Source organism: Paroedura picta, chromosome 2 (assembly GCF_049243985.1).
Source record: "Paroedura picta isolate Pp20150507F chromosome 2, Ppicta_v3.0, whole genome shotgun sequence".
NCBI classification, from domain to species: domain Eukaryota; kingdom Metazoa; phylum Chordata; class Lepidosauria; order Squamata; family Gekkonidae; genus Paroedura; species Paroedura picta.
The window spans coordinates 72556658-72574209 of record NC_135370.1 but is presented as its reverse complement, the minus strand read 5'-3'; the positions used below and the strand labels follow the sequence as shown (position 1 = coordinate 72574209).

At 43.7% G+C, this 17552-nt stretch overlaps 1 protein-coding gene across 4 annotated transcripts in view; it reads right to left on the bottom strand.

The window, feature by feature from the left end:
* Positions 1-17552, bottom strand: part of PLCD4 (phospholipase C delta 4) — a 37934-nt gene that overhangs the window by 3259 nt on the left and 17123 nt on the right. For all 4 annotated transcript variants that reach the window (XR_013228185.1, XR_013228186.1, XM_077320690.1 and 1 more), the window contains exons 6-15: positions 16406-16637; positions 15594-15795; positions 13476-13620; positions 9254-9406; positions 7392-7565; positions 6380-6536; positions 5592-5708; positions 4539-4714; positions 3249-3384; positions 1435-1584 (exon numbers count right to left, since the gene is read on the bottom strand). Coding sequence is in view for 2 of the 4 variants with exons in the window: in XM_077320690.1 (XP_077176805.1) it covers positions 1435-1584; positions 3249-3384; positions 4539-4714; positions 5592-5708; positions 6380-6536; positions 7392-7565; positions 9254-9406; positions 13476-13620; positions 15594-15795; positions 16406-16637 (1642 nt within the window). In the remaining 2 variants the exon portion in view is untranslated. The remainder of the gene's footprint in view (positions 1-1434; positions 1585-3248; positions 3385-4538; positions 4715-5591; positions 5709-6379; positions 6537-7391; positions 7566-9253; positions 9407-13475; positions 13621-15593; positions 15796-16405; positions 16638-17552) is intronic.

The following is a 17552-nucleotide window of genomic DNA, read 5'->3' as shown; positions in this document are numbered from 1 at the left end:
TGAGCTTCATACCCTCCACTATTTTACAAACAGAAGAAACATCTTTATTTGTTTCTATAAAGTGCTTCTTTCCCGGGCCCATTCTGCACACATTGGATAAGGCACTTTCAATGACCTTTTGTAGCTGGAATTCCTGTGCAGAACAGGAAAATCTATGTCTAAAGTGCATTGAAAATGCACTATCTAATGTATGCTGAATTGGCTCCAGTGTCCCCAGTCCCTTTTTGGATTTATATAAGTTGTACTCTACTGCTCATTTCATTCATGTTTCTCTGAACAGTTTGGGCACTTGGGGGTGGGAATACAAAACTCTGCAACTTGGTTTGAGAACCATAGTAATAGACAGGATTAAATTTCAATCGTATGCTGACCTTCTAAATACCAAGAAAGGGAATAACACAAAGGTTTTTCTTGGCATAAGATGACTTTTAGCCATGCTGCTGACTCATACTGTGAGTTGTATGAAGGGACTGATCTGCTCGGGAATCACAAGCCAAAACAGCAGCCAGCTGGACATACATACTTTGCACTGGGAGAGCAATTAACACAGCAAAAGTGCACAGCCTGATTAAAGATTTAGGAACTAACTGTTGGCAGAGTTGGATATGCAGAGAGAGCAGAACACCAGGCTTCTTAAAGAAGAAGACAGCTTTTATTAAGAGAGATAACTTTGTGTGGGGGGGAAGAGAGAGAGAGAGAGGCCTCAGTAACTGTTCTGTTATTTGCAGTCATTCTAAGCAGGGAGGAAGTGTGCTCAAAGGAGAAGGAAGTCTCCTGCTGGAGACTGGAGGAGATCATTTGAAAATCGTCAGGAAGTTCCTACTCTAACTATGCTAAATACACAACTCTTCCAAAGCCTCCTGCAGGACATTCCTTATATTCTGCTCAATTGTGTGCACCACAGATCTTGCATATTCCAACACCAACATACTTGATAGGAAAGAGGAGAAACAGAGACAGGTTTCTAACTACATATCTGCCTGAGAGAGTAGATTGAAGTGTGGAACTTCTGAGAAGGAAGAGGAATTGCTGTAAGAGTAGCAATCTGGAGGAATGACACTTAATAGTGCTGCCTTCACCTAATTGCTTTCACCTAATTTTCTTCTTGATACCCCCTTCAAGGTCTTCTTTTTTGTACACCAGACATTTTCTTTCCCAACGCTTTGAAGGGAAGCAAGTTCAGTTGACTTCCACTGTGATGTGTGTGGTTGCACTGTTGTCACCCTGTGTGCTGCCATTTGACGTAGCCAAGTAACTACATTTTTTTTTAAGGATACAGGTTGCATATACCTTAGCATTCTAAACAAATAATCTTCCCTGTTTGATACTTAATGCTCACAGAAGCAAACAGATCCTGAATTATTTGTAGGATACTCTCATAAGGCAAGCCTGTGCTAGCCTCAAGCAGCCAAGGTGCTGACACCAGACACTCACCTGCTTTGACACTAGTAAGAGGAATTGTGTACTGCCCCACAAAGTCATTCCGTGATGCCTTGTCATAGTCCTCCACCACAAAGCGCAGAAGTGCCAGTTCTGGTACCCTCACTTGGAAGTGAAGAGTCTCATCCCATTGTGGGTTAAACCCTGTCCAGGAAAAAAGAAGGCTGATATAAATGTGGGAAACTCAGTATCTCTTTGTGCTTTCCCACAAGCTTCTCCATTCTTACACAGCTCCCTTCCATAATACCAGTTATTGGTTTCCTAGCTAGCTAGGGTTGTCTGAAGAAAAATGTCCTGTCCTGTTAACAGAAACATAATAGGATTTTGTGATGATATTTTCATGTCATGAAAATCTTCAGCTGCCCATTTCCATGCATTTACCCTCTCTTAAAGGTCCAGGACATTCTTCTCTAGACAGTTTTACCAACCTAAATTTCCAGTTTCACTTTCCAAAGAATAAGAGAGGGAAATGTGGGGAACTGGCTGTCAATTCGTTACAGCCATACTGAAATGTTTGTCTCTTTCCTGTGCAGGTACTTAAAGCTTGGATATTTGCTTTGCATTTAGAAGGCTTCTCGTGTTTGTACTTTATTGTGCGTTTATGTTTTTATTGGAAGCCACTTTTGGTTTATCGGATTCTCCATTTGGAGGGAAAGGCAGACTAAAGTTAAGTTTCACTGGACTGTGGTCAACACTTGTCCCAAGTTTGGAATTTTTAAAAAAGGGCATTCACAATTGTCTTTTCCAGCTGGTTTTCCCTTGCACTTATTCTTAGGCCTCTGCTAAAAATTAAGCAAGTTTAATAAATACAATGTTTTCCAAAATTGAATCTCATGGTAGAATACTTTTCTCCATGTAGATTTTGGATGTCTTTGACCCAGATTATACCAGGAATTTTATTCATCCATCTTGAACAAATGATGTTCAGTTGAATCATGAGCTGCCACATTTGTTAGGCCAACTGATAAATGCAAATGGGACTTACCAAGGTGGCAAATTGCGACTTCAGGTGGGCTCCAAGCCAGGAAAGAGCTCATACTGGCAGGAAGGCCTTCCCGCACTTTGATATGAGCTGCCACTGTGATTGACATGCAGCATGGGGTGGGGATGGGTGGGGCCAGCAGGACCTTTAAATTTGGCAGTGCATTGGCACTCAGCCTCTCTTCCCCCTCTTCAGCTCCTGCAGCAACCCACCCATCCCATCCTTTTTGAATGCACTGTTTTTGGGGGAAGGCTTTAATGTTACTGTTCTGTTTTTAGACTGTTTTCCTTTCATAGTGATTGTATTCTTTGTCACAACTGTCACAATTGTTGTGCATTGGGCAGATTCATGTTGAGGGGAAGCTGAGCTTGCTGGCCTCCCCAGGTGAGAAGTCTCCCCAGGTGAGGCTGTGTGGATGCTGAGCCACATTGCCATCCCCAGAGGGGTGGGGCCACCTGGCTTGCATTTCTGGGTGGCAGGGAGGGCCCAGTAGAAGCTGACAGCTGCAGACTCCCACTCCCCTGCTACCCCCCATGCACCAAGCAAGGAGTAGGCAAATGGGACCACACCTGCGCATGGATAAGTGCTTGCCAGCCTAGTTGGTGGTGTGGTGGCTTCCCTGTGGTCTGCTGGCTGCAAGATGGTTGGATCCGCCCATGCTGAGCTTATGCTCATTTGCATGACAATAAAGTCACGGCCATTCTTTTGCCAAAAAGTGTATCTGTATGTGGGGAGCCTCATTTCTGTCTCGGTAATGCCTCCCCACTACACAATCCTATTAACTGTTATTCAGCCTAGCTGTTTTTTATGCCAACTAGTAGTTTACCATTGTTTTCTATGTATTTGGTCTCCCGCTTGGCACTATCAGTAGGAATTCCATGTATCTCTACCCGCACCAGTGGATCCACAATGGAGCCTTCTTTGCTATTCGGCACTTTGGGAAGCTGTTGTCCACTAATCACCTGGAGAAGATCATAGGAGCATGAAAGAGCAGATGAAACCCAATGTGTAAAAGCTAAAAGGCAGCCACAGCGCTACATGTTATATCCTGTGCCACGGAAAATGGTGGCCTAAAGCCAAGAAGCTTGGACCTGAAAGCTCGTTCTTTTAGTCCTTAAGGTGCTACTTGACTCTTGCTCTCCTCTACTGTCACAGCTCAAAGGAACTGAAAAATCACTATTTACTTGCCCAGTATCCCAAGCTCAATTTACCCACTGGCACTTCACCTGACCACAGTGGAGAAAGACCCCTGAGTAACTGAAATGAAACAGACATGTGAAAGGATAGGAGCTCCATTCCATTCATTCCAGTGGGAGCATTTCCACTTCAAATCATGCACAGTTTTTATGCAAGAACATGAATAAAATGTTAAAACAAGGTTCCATGAAAGGGGGTCTCAGTTTACCATTATATTGTACTTGATCAGGAGCCCTAGAGATAAAGTAGACAAAAAGAGTCTTTAAAAAATCAGGAAGGGGCCAGGGCCTAGTGCCAGAACACACGTGCATGCTTCCAGTTCAGTTTATGACGTTTTAAAGTGGTGTACAACCTAAGAGAATCATATGAAAATTATTAACAATCAACTTAGTAAAATGTATCCCATAGTAATTCAATAACATATAGTTCGGTAAACAGCAGGGTAGATAACAAAAGGATCAAGAAAGCAACAACAAAATGCTAGTTTATAAAGGTTAACTATGGTGGAACATGCAATCAAGTCACAGCTGCCTTATGGTGACCGTGTGGGGGTTTTGAGGCATTCAGAGATGGTGGAGCCATCCTGGTATTCCTTGGAGGAATCCCCATCCAAACACCAGCCAGGGCTAACCTTGCTTAGCTTCCAAGATCTGATGAGATCCAGCCAGCCTATCCAGGGCAGGGCAGGGCAACTGAGACAGATTAAATTACTGGTGCTTCCAATATAAAGGGCTCTGAGAGGGGGCAGAGAGACTGTAGAGAGAGAGACTGCAGAGAGACACGGTGAGTCTTCTTGGACAACACTGAGCTAGAGGGGCCAGTGGTCTAATATAAAAAAACCTTCATATTTCAAAAAGTCATTCTTGGAGTTCTCCAAGGTGTGGTTAGAAAAAGCATGAGTGACAGCTTCATATATTACCTGAATGGCTAAGCTCAGAGCACTGTCACCCCTACTTTGCGGGTTTTCTGGGCTGAAGGTTGTCTCTGTATCCCTCATGAACCCTGGTTTCAGTACATAGCCACAGCAGCCATTTTGACTGAACAGCCCATCATTCAAGTCCATCTCTGTGCCGGCTGTCTGAAAATTCAAGGCCACTGAAAGGAGGAGAAACAGGAATGTCTTTCAGACCAGACACAATGGAGACAGAGCTGAGAACAGAGATATTGCTAGCCCTTCCATGCAAGGCCCAAACTATTTATTGTAGAGGAGCATGTAAGCATTGCCAACTTACATCTCCACTAGGGTGGCCAACCTCCAGGTGCTGGCTGGAGATCACCTGTTATTACATCTGATTGTCAGGCAGCAGACATCAGTTCGCCTAGAGAACATGACCACTTTGGAGGGTAGGCTCTATGGCAGCACACTGAAGTCCTTCCCCTCCTCAGTTTCCACCCATAAAATCTCTAGATATTTCCCAAACTGCACGGGGGATGCCCTAATCTCCATAGGTACATGCAGCTAAAATGAAATACATGCACACACAGACATCATAGCACCAACAGTTCCCTATCCACTGTATCATTTCTTGGTTGCTTCTTAAACCCACAGCCCAAACTCGAGTTTCCATCATCACATCATCAACAGTGATTTCCATGTCACTGTTTGAATGCTGGTTTAATTTGTAAACCCAGCCATTTGAAAAGGGAAACTTAACCTTCTCCTCCTACTTTGGCCAGCCCAGGGTTAGTCAGGGGAATAGTAAATATCAACCAATCCCCTGAACTTGTAAGTTGGATTTGGAGATGTAAAGTCATAATGCCATTGTGTAGACAGTAGGGGACAGTTGACATTTCCCCCTGCTTAGTGTCCTCCCACCAGAGATGTCCCCACAAAGAGTCTGAGCAGGCCACGTGAATGGCAGGATGGGACTTTCCTCTCTACAGAAGCTTGACAAGGTGATAAAGAAGCTTAATAAAAGTTGGAAATGACTTTTCTTCTTTCATCTCCCTGGTGCTTGCACCTCATGCATACCCATCTGGCACCCCACATTCCACATGTCCTGGGGGTTGTAATTGGAGGAGTCCGCTCGGATCCCACTGGGGTAGATCCGTGTCAGCTGCCAGGCATTATGGCGGACAAAGTCATTCCCTGCAGGAAGCAAAGCAACAGTTAGGAAACCAGGACTGTCCTATGCAGTGAACTAGGCAGTAAGGCATTTGGGCTGGGAGGAGAACTTTACATTAGAGCTGGCATTAGATTAGATGTATTGTAATAGGGCTCCAAGCCAGCTACAAAACCCAAGCTGTCATTCAGGATTTTCCCAGCAAAGGCCTAACCCAAAACCAAACAAAGATGAATAGGATGTCATACCCCAGAATGACCTGAATAAGATCTTCCCTACAGAGTAGGGTTTTCAGCTCTTGGTTGGGAAATTTGGGTGAAGAGCTTGGAGAAGATACAGTTTAAGGAAAGGTGACCTCAGCAGGATATAATGCCATAGTGGCCACTCTCCAAAGCAGTCTCTTTCCTTTGGGGAGTTAATCACTGTAGTCAGTTGTAATTCCAGGAGATCTCCAGGCCCCAGCAGGCAGCTGGCAACTGAACTACAGATAGAATCAAGGAAATAAGTGACTGAAAAGGGTGTATCACTGTGTGGGCTGAAGAGAAAGTTATTTTCCATAATTGCTGTTCTTCCCATGCTAAAACAAGGACCATGCTAATGGATTTACCCCTTGCTCTTTAGGGGAGTTTCATATGACCAGCTGTTCCTTCCCCACATTTCTTGCCTGCCAACTGGCCCTCTTTCTCAGGTTTCTCACCAGCTTCTCGGATGAGCTTGCGGGCCTTGGATTCTGTGAAGGATGACATCTCGTAAGGCTTGTAATGGGTGCGGGAGTGTTGGAAGTTAGAGAAGGGTACACTCTTGCAGTAGATAATACAGTCTGAAAGCTCTTCAGAGAGGCACTGCTTGGATTTCTGTAAAACATATAAAAAGATACACTTCTTATAGTGGGGATGCTCTGAGAGATGGCTGCCTTGCACATCCTCTGATTAAACTGTGTGTGAAACATTTAGGGATCTTTCAATAACATAATAAAATTTACCCCCCCTCCCCACACACACACACACTTTATTTACTGTTTTGGGTGCATCCCTCTTTTCTGCAATTACATGTGCATGCACACGTAGAAGTAACTCCCGCATAGGGCTATCCTCTCTCTTTAATGGAAATTCAAAAAGGGGAATTTTTCCTGGCATAGATATTGCATTTGTTCAATTGTTGTCTTTAATGCAGCTGATCATTGAGGGTGTTATTCCAATAATATTTATTTATTTATTTATTTATTGTATTTCTATACCGCCCTCCCTGAAGGCTCAGGGCGGTTTACAGGAAACAACAAAATAGTACAGGTAACATCATTCAAGTAACAGTAAGGCGGTAACAATAGCAATAACATTTACATAATAACAATAATCAACAATAACATTAAAGGAAGGTGAAACTGCAAGAGCCTTAGCTCAACTCGTACTGAGACCCAGGGGTTGGGTGGATTTGTAAAACAAAAATAACAGCTCTTGTTTGAATATTACAGGTTACAAGATCGGTGATAGGAAGGAAGCAACTTTTAGCTTCTAAATAGACTTGGTGACTCCAAATCATTTAAAAAGGTATGTAAGGGCAAGTTCACAGAGGGTTTTGGTGGCCTCTGGAGAATCATCAGGGCTCATCCTTTCCCAAGATCACCATATATGTAGGAGTCTTCAGCAGTTATTCCTCAGTGGACACTCTCTAAAAAGAGTCATCTACTCATGCCCAGGTTAATCACATACCTTCTCTTTCATTTTGGCCTCATTGCGTAGTGTTTCTTCCTCTGCCTCTTCTTCCTCCTCTTCCTCCTCCTCCTCAAAATCCTCTTCGTCAGGATCCTCATCTGGCTGCCCATTCAGAGAATCCTCCAGGTACCCAATCTTTTTCCCTTTCAGAATAATCTTGCCTCTCAGTTCCTATGTAAGCACAGGCAGAAATTGTGCTTTTCATCATGGTGAGGAGGATACCCTTCTTACCAACAATTCTGTCTCAACCCAGCAGCCATTTTCTGGTGAGTCTGCTAGTAAAACCATGCCAATCTGTTTCCTGCTTCTAGCAATATCCTTCTGGATCAGCATGCTGATGCATTGAAACTAGATGGTTTCAATGTCCCCATATAGATCTGTAGTGTTGCCTCATTTGGAATACTCAAAAAGGATATTACATAATGGAAAAGAGGCAGAAAAGGACAGTCAAGATGAGTAAGAGGTTGGAGCACCTTACTTATGAGGAAATACTAAAGAAATTGGGACTTTCAAGTTTGGAGGGAAAAGATGACTAAGGGGGACATAGTAGAGATTTATAATATAATGTATGGGACACAGAGAGTGGACAGATTCAGGACAGATAAAAGGAAAAGGAATTCACTGCCAGGGGATGTAGAGATGACTATAAGCACAGATAGCTTTAAAAGGGGGATTAGACAGATCCATGGCAGATTGGCCTAACACTGGCTACTAGTCATGGTGACTGAAAGAGCCTTCACATTTAGAGGCAGTGTACATCCGAATACCAGTGCCATGAGGAAACAACAGGGAAGGCCTTGGTTTCTATGCCCGGTTGTTGACCCTCCAGTACAATTGGTTCGCCACTGTGTGATATAGGATGCTAAAGCAGGTGGACCACTGGTCTGATTGAGCAGGGCTGTTCATAAGTTTGTATGTTCTCCATTTTTCACCACAAAATTATTTACCAAACTCTTTGGCTATCCCCAGTACATCTCTCTACTACATTGACATCTCTAGCACAAGAGAATGGAGTAGGCAGATAGTGGGCAGCACCCCACTCAACATTTGTCCTGTTCCCTCACCAAACAACATTGTTGTTACTGGCAGAGGTGGGAGATTTCAGAGCAGCAGCTTACCTTGTAGACCAGCCCCAGCCCCAGTTCACACTCCTTTTTAGAAGTAAAAGCAGTAAAGCCTCTCTTACAATGAGTAGATGATGATGGTAGTAGTAGATGATAACTAGTAGTTTAGGAGATGGTAACTTTGCACTTGAAGCAGATCTCATAAAAAGGAACATTTTAACACCAACAAATCCACACTTGAAAGAAAACTATAAAATGTTCTTGCTGTGTTCATTTCCTATAAAATGCATTCCTAAAATATACAGAACACTTGAAGCTGCTGTAACTCTTGGTGCTTCCATTGCTACATGTGATTCAGCAATCTCTTGTACTTCTCACACTTATTTTGAATTATAAGTATGATGGTTCTGTATAAACACATGTTCTTCACCACACTAAACTGTCCCCTTACAAAGAAAAATTACCCTTCTGCCAAAAAAAAAAATCTGGCTATTGACCAAGTGTAAACCAGCCCTATCATTTTCCATATCGTCTCCCAAAAGTTCCTATCAAACATTCTTTTAAAAAACCAATTCTCACAAAAACGACTTTTGAACCCACTCCAATATTTTACTTGTCTTAATACAAGCTCTCCTCATTGTCCTAATCTTTGACTTCAACAGCCAAAGGTTCAGGTTGATAAAGGACGTCAGGGCATACTAAACTAGTTGAGTTGGGTTTCTCTCCTGTTGTAATTGTGATTTAGCTGCTGAAGGTTAGTGTGAGAGAAATCCATCCACCATGCTGTATCCCTACCTCAGGTGAAGGCAACTGCACAGGGACTCGCCCATCAATGGTGGTGATGAGGAGCTGCTCTCCTAGAATGCTTTTCAGAATCTGTGCCATGACATCCTGCTGCTCTATGCTGCAGTGGTTCTCAATTGATAGGATGATGGGGTAATCTGAAACCTGTAAGACCAAGCCCGCAAGAAGGTGATTGAAGAAATGTTAGTCTGAAAGGTGAACACAGAGCATATGGACAGAAAGAAGACAATACTCCAAAGGCCACTGAGAACTGAAGAACATTCCAGAGGGACAGTACATTGCTATTACATCTTTTCCTATAATAAAATGCCATTTGTGGTCCCAACGACACACTCCTTAAAACTGGAGGCAATTGGCCCAGAGTGAGGGGATGTTCCGCCAAATAGGAAAAAGGCAGTCTGAAGGATATGCCCGGCAACAACTGATGCACCCAAACTGCCTTTTTCCTGTTGGTGGAAACATGTTGCAACAGAAGGCTATGCGACTGTGCCGCTCTCCCCAGGCAACCTACCTTTGCAGGGCTGCCCACACAAGGCCTGGCCCCTGAGGCTGGCCTTGCAGATAGCCACATCTCCAGAGGCAGCACCAAAGGAGACTGGCTGGTCAGCAGCACTGGCAACCACTTCCCTAAGAAGCCAAAATGCCCTTGTGGCCGCCAGCTACCATGCCTCACTGAGAGGTAGCCTGGCCACCCCTTGGAATTGCTGTTGCCACATCGCTCAGACCCCGGGGGAAAAAGAGAAGTACAAAGACCCCAACCATGAGGGCGGCTGGCTCACCATGAGGCCTGAGCGGTCATGAGCCAAAGGCTGGTCTTGGGATGTAGGCTGCAGAAAGTCCCCTGGGGTGCCTAGTGGGGTAAAGGGCGTAGGTGGGGTGAACCCCCCCCCCCCAATTCAGGGTGCTTTGACTGGCAGGCCAGAGTAGATTGTAATTTCCCCTGGCTTTGCTCATTTCTGGTCAGTCGTTCACCTATGACAGAAAGATGAGCCCCAGGAAGTCACCTGTGTGCTGGGACAAGCTGGGGAGCACAAGATGCCGTGCTGCCAGGGGGTGAGTGAGGCTTCAAAATAATTCAATGCCCCACAGTCTGTCCTCCAAGGCAGCCATTTCTCCCTAAAGAGCTGATCTTTATAGTCTGGAGATGAGCAGTTTGTGATGACATGCATGTTTGTGGGTATGAAGTTCCCCTGGGATACCCACACCAGGCCACTGGCTAGTGTCCGTTGCCTATTAGCCTACTAGTCCATGATATATTGATGGGGAAAGGATGAAGAGTCTGGAACTTTTCCATTTAGAAAAGAGATGATTAAGGGGTTTTATAAAATTTATTCATGGGGTGGGCAGAGTTGGCAAAGGAAAGTTTTTAAACCTCTCCCCAAACACTGAACTCGGAGGTATCCAGTGGAGCTGATGGGCAGTAGATTCAAGAAAGACAAAAAGAAATACTACTTTGCACAGAGAGTGATTGAAATGTGGAATTGGCTGCCAGAGGATGTTGTGATAGCCACAGGAATAAACAGCTTTAAAAGAGGGTTTGAGAGGATAAGTTTATCAATGGCTACCAGCCATGCTGACTGAGGGGAACCCTCCACATTCAGAGATACTAAGCCTCTGAACCCCAGAACCAGCAGGCAACATCAGAGGAAGGCCTCAGCCTCTCTGCCTTTGTTGTTAGCTGTCCTGAGGAACTGATTGGCCATTATGTGAGTCAGGATGCTAGACAACATGGACTATTGGTCTGATCCAGCAGGTCTCTTCTTATGTTCTTAAGCATTTCCTCCATAATCCATTAAGCCGTGCAATTAAATCCATGAGAATGTACAGGCAAAGCTTTTTTTCCTTGTGGTTCCCCATATCTGGAAGCACTTCTTGAGAAAACTGTGTTTCAATCCGGCATTACAGACATTTAGGGAAAATGTCATCTTTTAGGTAATTTTTAGGTAATGTCATCTTTTTAAAAAGTCCACCTTGGCCTGTTTACCATATTGTTTTTTAAAATATGCCTTTTGTAAATGGGATTGGCATACTCAAAAACACACATCACTGAACCAGAGGACCCCTTAGGCCATCATACATTACTGAGGGGCTTTCCGAACCGGGATCCTTGTAGCAAATTGTTTGCTGAACGAAAAATTGCCATTTAAAATAGTGCAATTCGTCGTTATGCATACCTGACTTTGTAGTGGAATCCAGTTGCGTTTTGTATCGTTTCCCACAGGGTTCCGGTCTCGGCAAAAATCGCTAGAAAGGAAGCGCTATTGCCAAGCTCGTCCCGCCCCTGGCCGTCAAGCAGCCAATGGGCGGCCGTTAGCATGCTCCCAAACAGCCCCTTTCCCTTTAAGGAAGGTTTTTTTTAAAAAAAAAAACACACCCGTTGCCACGCATCTGTGTTGATTCGTTGCAACGAAGAGACCCATCCAGATTGCAGGTGTGTTTGAGCTGTCGTTTCATCGTTGCCACGCTCCCCCTGAGTGAAAAAAAAATCCCCCCCCCTCACGAGCCCGATTTTCGGCCGAAAACAGTGTAAAAAATAAAGGGAAAATACATCAGCAAACAGGCTTCTCTGTTGTTTGTGCTTAGTGACTGTAAAGAGCTCTGGGGAGGGACTGCAGCCGGGGAAGCCTCACTGGGTAAACGAAGGCTTGCCGGTGCGTTGATCTCCGCTTGCTCGGAGAAAAAAAAATGGCGATCGCTTCACCGGAAGATCAGAGGAGAGAGCCAGGGGGAGGGACTTTGTAGAAACCACAACAATGGTAACGCACAGAACTTTCCCGCTAGTGTTGCAGATTGGTTGCAGGAGTGTAGCGCTTTCCAGAGGGTGAATCCACTTTTGGGTATTTCCCTGAAAGCGCTACAAGGAAGCGCTTTTTGCGGATCGGTTTCAGGTGTGTGGCAGATTGTCAACAACGTTGTGCATAATGGCAAAACTGTAGTGATTTCAATTGGCAACCATTGTGCGATTTTGAAGGAGTGCGGAAAGCCCCTGAGTATGCTAGGGATGGATAAATTACAGTGAAGGAGCTTCATCAATGGAAAATTCTCATAGGCCTTAAAAATTTGGTAGAACTAAATTTTATTCTCCTTGAAAATTGCATTTGGGTCCTGATATTCTGCCCCATTTAAACAGGCCTGCACAACTGCCAAAGATAGTTCATTCATATGTGGTAAGTCACATCCTGCAGGCCTGTGTTTATTCAGTTATGGCTATCAGGTGGAAATGATTATATCCATGTTTGCAACCATTAATTTCCTAAATCAAAATTTTGTGATTGCAAGATTTGTGCAGATCTTATTGCTGGGTGTCAGGAGCTTAGTCTAGATAGGCCCCCATCTGCCTTTTCTTTGTGGATAGGCTGTTTTCAGTTACCTTTCTATGTTCATAAGGAAGAGCATCTTGTGTTTAACAATGTGGGGGAATGATGTAGCATAATGTGGATAGCCATTATGCCGGAGTGAGAAAACAGTTCCACAGGGCCTGCAAAAGGGAGCTCTTTCACCAGGCATTTGGTTGAGACCGAGTGACCAGCAACATCTACAGGGCCCCTGTTCCCTCCTTCCCCAAAATCCATGCATGTCTTCTGCTCTGGACCTGTTCACATTGTTATCGTCTGCTAACCTCTGTTCTAGTTTTAATGTTAATATTATTGTTGTTATGAGAAACTAAGTTTCATGTACTGTTTTCTATGTTTTATGTAAACAGCCTCAGGGGAGGGCAGCATATAAATACAAAAATAAATAATACATCCATGGATGGTTCTCACTGTTGTATTGAGTTGGTCATCAAGTTTATGGACATGGGGGCTGTTGAGCCATACTGGAGCACCATATGAAAAGCAAATTTCATGCCAGTAGTGACATGGGACTGTTGGTGCTAAAAACAAGAAGAATGGGCACACAACTATGAGCCCTCAGAAGCAGACAGTGATCCAGATGGCAGCCCTCAGGCTAAAAATATCCCACCCCTGGGATATACAAATGATGGAAACCCTCTATTTCAAAATCCCCTCCCCCTGCAACACAGCAGACCTCATTCCAGTAATGGGACTGTCAAGAGTCACCTGTCCATCTTTCCTTTTGACCATAAACACCTTCTCCCTTTTGACGCCATACAGTTTTCCTTTAATCCATCCTCTGCCATTCTATCCTTCTGATCCCTCCCCTCTGGCAGATGAAAGCTACTTGTCCCTGGTGACAGAAGAGTCCAATCTACCTGGAAGGCATATTTCTCAACCGTTGACACTACTTCCCGGAAGGGAATCTTGGAAGTGAAAGTATGGCCATGGTAGACAATGGGCTCCCCGTTGGATCCATCCCAACAATCCACTTCTAGGCAACGGCAGCCACGCTTCAGAGCCCTGCAGGAGGGAGACAATAATTCATGAATCCTTACTGCCTCCCCAATATACGGGAAATACTTTCAGCTGCTCGTTTGTAACATGTACACTCGCTGATAAATTGTTTGAAGGTAAAGTCCCTGGCCTTATGTCACTCTTGTTCACCTGAAAAGCAGCACTCACTGCATCTGGTAGCTTATCCCAGTTTGCCTGCCAGAGACTTAAGAAAAGGGCAATTAACTGTTGGCTAAGGCAGAGCCAGTTGGTCCTTCAGCTATAGGATGAGTCCAGCTGTTCTACAGCTTTGGCAACCATAGATGACAACAAGTCAAATGCGAAGTCAGCCATCAGTCTTGCTCCTTTCCTGTGTTTCAAATGGTATTTTAGAATTTCCTGGTTTTTTTTTAGTAAAAATAGCATCTAATTTCATCCCTTTATTTGTTTATTTGCAACATCAATTTAAAATGGAAAACATCCATTTTAAAAACATCCATTTAAAATGGAAAATGAAAAGTAAAATGAAAAGTATTTTTAATAAATAGAATAGGTTGTAGTATTAAAGTCCATGAAAACATTAGGTACTTTTATTTGCACTGTTTTCTATTTCTGTAATCTGTTTTATTGCTTGTTGTATACTTTTATTGCACAATTTATCTTTGTTATCTGCCTTACGTTGCAGTAAGGCTATAAATGGAGTAAATAATTATACCAAGTATTGCAGATTTTATGTGGCATCATCTAGTCTATCAGAACCCTGTACAACCAGATTTTCATTTATTTAAAAATTCTAAATCCCACTTTTCTAGTTATAAACAGCAATTCAGAGGAACATACAAAAGCATCTGCTTGAAAGTCGCAGAACTGTTTTTTTCATGAATATGGCAAAGCTGCTTACAACTCCGCCCCACTCTCCTATATGCATATATTAAATTTGTCTTCACCCTAAAAGTCTGAAGCAAACATCAGTACTTTGATTATACTCTCATAGAATGATCAGTGGTCACCCCCCCCCCCGACTTTGTGCCTTTAACCCTAGCATGAAGGTGAGAAAAGCAACTGAAACATTTTTATTACTTTATATCCATGAAAGAAAAGCAACATCTGTTGAATTTCTCAACATTACACAGCTGCTACAGGAGGCTCTGTTCTGAAGGAGGTAGAATTCTGAGTGCTATCCCTGTCCTGCATGCATCTTGCCTAGTTATGGTCTTACAAGTGCAGGGCAAACTAGTGGGAAAATGCAGGAGACTGAATTAGCGTGAAATTGCAGATGTTTCTGGATTGCATGGTCTGAATGTGCACTGAATGCTGTATAAATGTCCCTTCACTTGGGCAGTATTTTAGACAATTCTGTGTTGTGCCATAGGAAGGGGTTATGTACCTCCTTGCAAGGACTTTGAGGATGTGAGAAGAGATCTTGACAGGGCCGGGCTTTTCAATGAAATGGTAAGGTTCAATTATATGACTGGGGTAAATAGCAAAATTGTGGAAGGAGGTAGACAACTGTAGTTATTTCCTAAAGTTAGGCAGATAAGGGATGTGCGGACAGACAGAATCAGGGAACACAGTTGTCAGGGCTAAGGAACTAAAGAGGAGCTGGCAGAACCAGCATCAGAGGAGAAATTAGCAAGAGCAAAGCAAGACGAGGAATCCAAAAGGTGCTTTGTTGCACAGTCTATTGAGAGAAAGTTTACATATGGACAGGAAAGGACAGTGACCAATTATCATGGAGGTAGACCAAGACAAAGATCTAGTAAAATTATCTGGGCTCTAGAAATCAAACATTCAGGGAGATGGTTCCACTCAGTTTCCAGAAATTCTACCATTTGAATCTTCCTGTGATTGGCCACTCTGAAATGCTGGAGTCCCTGCCACGTGGTACGAAGTGAACATGAGCAAAAGGTTTTGAGGAAAGAAATTGCATTTGGTTCTGCTGTCGGAGGGAAATATGTAATTGTAGATTTGTATTGCCAACTGCCCTTTAATGGTGATACCTGATATATCCCTCAATGCTGCTCTGCCCTCGCAGTTGGTCTTCCATCAGATAGGTGTTGTGGGAGGAGGAGATAAAGTAATGGCAGAGGGACTGCGACATGTCCTGGAAGACCTTTGTATGCTCAGGGTTGAAGATGGAGCCATCTGGCGAGCAGAGGTACATGAGGAATCCATCTATGCTCAGGACGTGGCGAGCCTTCGCTGCAGGAAAAGAAGGCCAGTGGAGAGAGAGAAAAAAAATCAAGAAAGATGGTTCTTCAAGCAACAATGTGCAGAAAACTGGACAGAACACTTCCAAGAAAACAGGATTGTTTGTGTAACTAGGAAAAAACAGGCAGGGTAGCAGTTTCTATGGAAATCTATAACATTATGATAAACATAATGATAATACTTTTAGGGATCTAATGAGACTAACACAAACAGAAATCTTGTGGCACTGTAAGTAGACACATTTATAGAAGAAAAACATGGGGAGGGAATCACCCATACATTTTCTTCCACCGTGAATAGCTGGAAGGCTTACAGTACAATCTTAAGCAGAATCTCAGCCTTTCAAATTGAATGAAGCCAATGTATGGTGAGTCTTGAGTCAAACTCTTGAGTTTAAGGCTTAGAATAGTATGTTGAATCTAAGCAAATAAAGTGGGCTATAAATATTTTAAATAAACAAACACTCTCTAGCTAAGGATTGCACTGTCAGAGTTACATTGAGCAAAGGGCTAGTGATGCCCTTTTAGGATTCCAGGGACAACCTGTACTAGCCCTCGATGCTTGTCCAGTCTGTGAACGCAACAGTTCTCCCCCCCCCCACCTGTCTCAGATGGCTCAAATCTGTCAATCAACTCCATGGCCAGCTCCTCAATGCCATTGTTCTCCATCTGCTCCTGCTCCAAGAAGTCCACAAACTCCAGCAGTGTCAGCTTCTTGCCATCCTCGGAGTATTCCTGGAAGATCTTGAGAACTTCATCTCGCTGAGTTAGTGCTTTGTAGAACAGTACAAACTCCTCCCCTTCCAGTGTCCCTGACTTGGATTTGTCAGCCATCTGCAAGGAATGGAGGGGTCTCACTATTGGGGTCCTTATACAAGGAGAGCAGAGGAAATCAAGTGAGTGATGTCAGGGATCTAGTGCTACTGACAGTGTCTCTTTGAAACTGGATACTATTACAACAGTACCACCATGGGCTGTGCCTTAATAGATGTGGTCCTTCCCCATTTAATCAGTATTAAACCAAAACAGTACCCAGCTTGCTGGTGGGTAAACGGTAATGACTGGGGAAGGCACTGGCAAACCACCCCGTATTGAGTCTGCCATGAAAACGCTAGAGGGCATCACTCCAAGGGTCAGACATGACTCGGTGCTTGCACAGGGGATACCTTTCCCTTTCCCTTTAAACCAAAACAACAGAGGTGTTAGAGGAGGTGGAAGGGAAAAGGGCAGGGAGTGAATATATAGTTGGCAAGAAAAGTTTTTTTTTAATGAAGTGGATCTTTGAGAAGGACATGATGATTAGTTGTGGTTTGATGACCAGAGCATGTAGCATGAGAAACACAACAAACTCATGGGCTTCTGCAAAGCAGAATGAAATTAAGGGAAGGAAAACAAGGAGTCCATTGTCATTCTATCTGAATACAGCCAGACCCGTTCAATTGCTAGGAATTGCTGTGTTAGTCCCACGTAATGAGAGAGCAGAAGGTGAAATCATATCTGCTCAGAGTAGTGCAGCTTGTTACACAATCCTTTGTGCTGACTTGAGTGACACCCAATGTGAGTGCTGGTGCAGCAACTTAAGGGGAAGATCAGCTAGACTTGTGTGTTCCATTTAGCCTTTTTGTTCTTGTATAATTTTCAAGCTGGCTATTTCCATTCCTAAGCCTCATATTGCTTTTTGTCCTACTAAGGAATTAGATATATTCTAGAAATACTCCTCAGAGTAAAGCAACTAGGGAGTAGCAATTT